This window comes from Galeopterus variegatus, unplaced genomic scaffold (assembly GCF_000696425.1).
Source record: "Galeopterus variegatus unplaced genomic scaffold, G_variegatus-3.0.2 Scaffold452, whole genome shotgun sequence".
In the NCBI taxonomy this organism is placed as follows: Eukaryota; Metazoa; Chordata; class Mammalia; order Dermoptera; family Cynocephalidae; genus Galeopterus; species Galeopterus variegatus.
Window position 1 is genome coordinate 108,925 of NW_007726563.1, and position 6,000 is coordinate 114,924.

The following is a 6,000-nucleotide window of genomic DNA, read 5'->3' on the forward strand; positions in this document are numbered from 1 at the left end:
GCCAACTGTTTTGCGCCAAATCATGTCATAAGCTCTGGCCAGACAATTACCCCCATGCACAGTTGTTTCCCTGAGCAGGAACCACAAAGAAGCAGGTGACGGTTGTCCTGACAGGCAAACTAACATGTGCAGTACTCCTCCTTGAAACTGCCAGTTCTGTTCTTTTGCTAAAAATGAGCTCTGCAGTTTCTGAATTCCCATCTTATTGTTACCTTTTTATTACATGCATCTCTTTCCCCTTTGTATAGTATTCATTCATGTGACTCATCACCTTTTCTAACTATATGCTCTTTAGGCCCCATGTCTTTGTTTCCTAGCATTGTGCCTTTCCTTTAGTGGGTGTCTAATAAATATTTGTTGAACAAATAAATTGATTAATGTATGTCTTAAACTTCTTTAATTGTTTCCTAGCATTGTGCCTTTCCTTTAATGGGTGTCTAATAAATATTTGTTGAACAAATAAATTGATTAATGTATGTCTTAAACTTCTTTGTACTCCCTACGGGTCCTAGAATAGTGCTGGGCTTTCAATAGCAGGGTGCCGGAAGAATGGATGAACTAATCAATGAGAAAAACAATGAATTAACAAATCAATTAACTAATGAGCCATTGAACAAAGGCTTGAAAGTAAGAGAGTTTGCATCTCATGTGCGAGTCAAGATCTGCAGAATCAGTGTAGAGGTGTGGGGTGTATTACTTTGGCTATTTCTGATTGAGTCTCCTATTTATGTTTATTTTTATACCTGGTCAAGTAGATAGAATTACCTTCACAGAACATCCAAATAAATCCTTTCCTGTCCTTTGCATCTTGTCTTGCAGGTGTGAACAGCTTCTCCTTACCACGGTGGTGTTTGATCAGTACCTCAACCCTGGTGAGGATGTAAAACCGCTCACTCTGCACATGAATGGTGCAGGCCAACAGGAACACCTGGCTCCAGCCACCTTCACAGACATGTCAGCCGTGGAGTAGTGTGGACACTTTCTTTCAGCTTCTCAGGGTTTCAGTCCTTTGGGGTTTGTTTCGTTAACCTTTTTTTATGGTTTTGTGGCTGGACATTCACAATCAAGGCAGACACCATGGGGGATCAGCAGCTGTACAAAACCAACCATGTGGCCCATGGTAGTGAGAACCTTTTCTACCAACAGCCACCACTTGGCATCCACGGTGGGCTGAACCACAACTATGGGAATACAGTCACAGGGGGTGGAATGGATGCCCCTCAGGCCTCACCCATCTCTCCTCACTTCCCTCAAGATACACGGGATGGTCTGGGCTTGCCTGTTGGCTCCAAAAACCTTGGCCAAGTGGATACTTTGAGGCAGGGAGGGTGGGGAGGCCATTCAGGGCCTGGGAACCATGTCCAGCTACGTGGCAACCTGGCCAACTCAAACATGATGTGGGGGGCACCAGCCCAGGCTGAGCCCACCGATAGCTACCAGTACACCTACTCCCAGGCCAGTGAGATCCGGACTCAGAAGCTCACCAGTGGTGTCTTACACAAGCTGGACTCTTTCACCCAGGTGTTCGCCAACCAAAACCTGCGAATTCAGGTCAACAATATGGCTCAAGTGCTGCACACCCAATCAGCAGTGATGGATGGAGCCCCTGACAGTGCCCTCCGCCAGCTGCTGTCTCAGAAGCCCATGGAGCCTCCAGCACCGGCTGTACCTTCCCGCTACCAGCAGGTGCCCCAGCAGCCGCACCCTGGTTTCACTGGTGGGCTGTCCAAACCAGCCATTCAAATTGGGCAGCACGCTACCCAGGGGCACCTGTATTATGACTACCAGCAGCCACTGGCTCAGATGCCAGTGCAGGGAGGACAGTCGCTGCAGGCCCCACAGATGCTGTCACAGCACATACAACAGATGCAGCAACACCAGTATTACCCGCAGCAGCAACAGCAGCAAGCTGGGCCGCAGCGTATCTCCATGCAAGAAATACAGCCGCAGCAGCAACAGATTCGCCCACCACCATCTCAGCAGCAGCAGCAACAGCAGCAGCAGCTGCAACTGCAGCAGCGGCAGAGTTCAATGCAGATACCTCAGTATTATCAGTCCCAACCCATGATGCAGCACTTGCAAGAGCAGCAGCAGCCACAGATGCACCTGCAGCCCCCATCTTATCACAGGGACCTTCACCAGTACACCCCGGAGCAGGCGCACGCTGTCCAGCTGATTCAGCTGGGCTCCATGCCCCAGTACTACTACCAGGAGCCCCAGCAACCCTACAGTCTTCCCCTCTACCAGCAGAGCCACCTGCCCCAGCACCAGCAGCGTGAGGACAGTCAGCTGAAGACTTATTCTAGCGACAGGCAGGCCCAGGCCATGCTGAGCCCCCATGGGGACCTGGGGCCTCCTGATACAGGAATGGGAGACCCAGCAAGCTCAGACCTGACCCGAGTCAGCAGTGCCCTCACCCCTCGACCGCTCCTGTCCCCCAGTGGGATCCACCTCAACAACATGGGGTCTCAGCATCAGCAGCTGTCTCCCAGTGCCATGTGGCCCCAGGTATTCTCATGGTGGAAGTTTCTCACGCCAGTATCTTAGTGTGCTACAGCCAGCCATGGCTGAGTCTTTGCAGTGCCCAGTCCTCTCTCCAGCCCCTTCAACCCTTTTCTTTATTCATTTCACAAACGTTAGCCTGAATGTGCTAGGCAATTTTTGTGCCTGGCACTTGGAATACAAAACCAATTTTGATTCAGTCCTTTGCCCATGGAGCTTATAATCTTCCTAAGGAGATGGCCACAATACTGTATCGTGTCCTAAATGATTCATGTAATGTCAAGACCTTGAGTCAGGTGCCAGACGACCACATAGTGGGGGTGTCTCACCCCCCTTGGATCTGAATTTCTCAAAGTATATTGCTCAGAACAGCAGTTCCACAGAATGTTGAATAGATATTGCTAGGGAAACAATGGATTCTCTAGATAAATTAATGTGGGATTTCTTAAAGTGAAACAGGTTTCCATACCACAGGGCTTCTCAGCTCCTTTAATATGCCAGTATGCATTGTGAGTCCCCCAAAGGGGATACCACATGTAGTTGCAAGGAAGAAAACCTTAGCTTCCCAGAGGATCCAGGCTGGTAAAGTGAATAAGCAAAATGATCTGGTATGGGACATTTGGGAGTGGTGGTGACTGTGGTAGACTGGGGAACAGACATCCCATCCACTGGAATTCTCATTCAGGATTATTAAAAACAGTCTAGCCAAACAAGATATGTCTGCGGGCCAGATTCAACCTATGGGCCATGGTTAACTCTTGATTAGTTCCCAAAAGTATGTGGCCACAAAACAGCCTACTACGTGCTGGACACTGTTCATGCCTTGGCATGTTCTAAGTAAGTGCTACACTCATGTGACATTAGGGTCTAGGAAGGAGGGGACTGCAAATGGGAACTGGTTGGGCAGACAGAAGGCTCTAATGGAGGTAGAAGGTCAGAGATGAACTTCCCCTTGACCTTGTTTTGTCTGGGGCTCTGAGCAGGTGGTAACTTAGAGCCTTTGTGAATGTAAAAATAAGATGACATGGCCAAGGCTGTAAAAAAAAGAATTCCAGCAAGGAGATCTCCCAGCTTGATGCTTTGTTGTCCAACTCTTTCTGTGTCCCTGGGAATGGAGCCAGCCTGTGCCCAAAGTGGGTGCTCTGGGAAAACAGGAAGGAACAAGGTGGGGGGGTTGTGGCTGGTAGCAGCACCAGGAGTGGGGCGGTGGTCCCGAATCAAGGAGCAATTAAGGGAAAGAAGTCAGGTGCAGAAGAGCGAGGGTGTCAGTGGACATGAGCGGGGTCAGCAAGAGGTGAGAGCGGGAGGAGTCCTAGAAGGGTAAACTGCGTTCCTGCTGTTTGAGGTCTCCTTCCTTCAGAAACACATTTTTTTTCTCTTTCTTCTTTCTTTCGGTGTCCTGCTTGGCCCCAAATTAGATGCACCTACCTGATGGGAGAGCCCAGCCAGGGTCCCCTGAGTCAAGGTAGGATGAGTGGAGGCTTGTTGGTATTTGGGAAGACTGGGAGGTATTCCTGGGTTGTCTCTCATGATTTATTTCTAAATTCAAAGTCAATTCTTTAAAGAAAGGAATAGAAATAATAATAGCAGCTGTTGTGTTTGAGCACTTACTGTGTGCTAGGCACTATATATTGTGTGTCATAAAGTAACCCAGTGAAGGTGGGCATGATTACCATATGCCTATACATGGTAAGTACCCAATAATTGTTAGCTATTATTATTACTATTTTACAAATGAGAATACTGAGTCTTGGGGAGGTTAAGATTACACATCAAGCAAGTAACAATGCTGGGATTGACTCCAAAGCCCATGTTCTGTCCACTGTCCATTCATTCAGTCAGTGCATATTTATTGAGTGCCTAGTGTGTGCCAAGCATAGAGCTAGACTTTGAGAATGCAGCAGTGAATAGTACAGACTTACTTCCTCCTCTCATTGGTATGGCCAGAACCTGATAAACTGCTGAAATGTGCACTATGGAGGCTGCGCCAGAGGGCTTAGACAAGTGTCTCCAAGGGAAGGCTTCTGGAGGAGGTGGGTTCAAGTTGACCCTGGGAGGTTATAAGCCATAGGTGGGAAAAACCCAGTGTCTGAAGGCCTGGAGTGAAAAAAGACGTTTTGTTCAATTCTTGCATGACTTTGAGAAAGCCCTTTCCCTCTCTGAGCCTCAGTTTTTCATCTGTAAATTGGGCTTAGTTCTATGGAGGGTACTGGAATAGTACAAGTGGGGCCATGGACATGGAGCACTGGATGAATAAAATGGGTTCGTGTGGGGAGGAGGTCTTGTGATAAATCGCTGTTTCCCCTTCCTCAATGTGTATGTCCTCTCCATTTGGCCCCACCCTTCAGCAGTGGCCAACCCAAAGGAGTGTTTGGGGAGGAGTTTGATGCCAAGAACAAGCTGACGTGCTCCATCTGCCTGAAGGAGTTCAAGAACCTTCCTGCCCTGAATGGCCACATGCGGTCCCACGGAGGAATGAGGGCCTCCCCCAGCCTCAAACAGGTTAGCAGGAGCCAGTCCCTCGTCCTTCCCAGGCTGTGTGCTGCTTGCTTTGCTTTGCTGCCGTCAGACAGAGTGATGTGAGCCCCATGTGGGCATGTGGGGAGGCACAGGCCTCCCTGATAGGAATGCTTAAGTTTTGACACTGGAAGCCAGCCAAGTCAAACAGCCCCCACTCACCCAGCTTTATGAACAAGGGTTAAAAACAGAAGTGCTAGAAACCCTTTTAGGGGATCCCAGCCTCTCTACCTCCTGGAGAAGACAGCAAAGGAAAACATGTAAATGCAATATTATTTTTAACTTCTGCTGCTTGAAACACCCAGGACCAGAGCCACCTGGGCCCTCCAGATTAATAGTCAATGGCCAGGGAAGGCTAATATAACCATCATGCTCTCAGCCAGAATTTTCTGTTCATCAATGCAATAGTGTTTGGCTCTAGCATCCAAAGATCCTAAAAATGCCCTCTGGATTATCCAGGTAGGATATCCAGCTAGTAAACTATCTATGAGTTTTAGAGTTAGATTAAAATTTAAAGAATTTTCTCAGAATTCTTTGAATATTGTTCATCTTAATTTAAGTCTATGGGCTTAACTCTCTGTTAACTAAAACTTTGGATTACCCAAATCACTCCATCTCCTGGCCATGCCAGATAAAAGAGCTTTGACTTCACTTTTTAAACGTAACATGTTTTGCATTTTCAATGTGGTTTCCTAACCTGAATAAAATTCAGAATAGAATGCCTGTTTCCATTTGACAGATAAATAAACTGAGGCCCATAGAGCAAAAAACTCCTACACAAGATCATACTATTTTTGACCATAAGCCCATGTTCTTTTCTTTAAAAGCAATGACAACCACAAAAAATTTTTTTTCTGGGCCGGCCCGTGGCTCACTCGGGAGAGTGCGGTGCTGATAACACCAAGGCCCCGGGTTCGGATCCCACATAGGGATGGCCGATTTGCTCACTGGCTGAGCGTGGTGCTGACAACACCAAGTCAA

At 47.8% G+C, this 6,000-nt stretch overlaps 1 protein-coding gene across 5 annotated transcripts in view; it reads left to right on the plus strand.

Annotated features, from left to right (window-relative positions):
* The window catches only part of TRERF1 (transcriptional regulating factor 1), a 71,201-nt gene that overhangs the window by 31,012 nt on the left and 34,189 nt on the right, over positions 1-6,000 (plus strand). For 2 of the 5 annotated variants that reach the window (XM_008568905.1, XM_008568907.1), the window contains exons 1-3: positions 1,078-2,508; positions 3,921-3,967; positions 4,851-5,004. In XM_008568905.1, coding sequence (XP_008567127.1) covers positions 1,078-2,508; positions 3,921-3,967; positions 4,851-5,004 — 1,632 coding nt within the window. Of the gene's footprint in view, positions 1-819; positions 2,509-3,920; positions 3,968-4,850; positions 5,005-6,000 lie in introns of those variants that run through there. The other 3 variants (XM_008568908.1, XM_008568904.1, XM_008568906.1) reach the window with 3 other exon arrangements.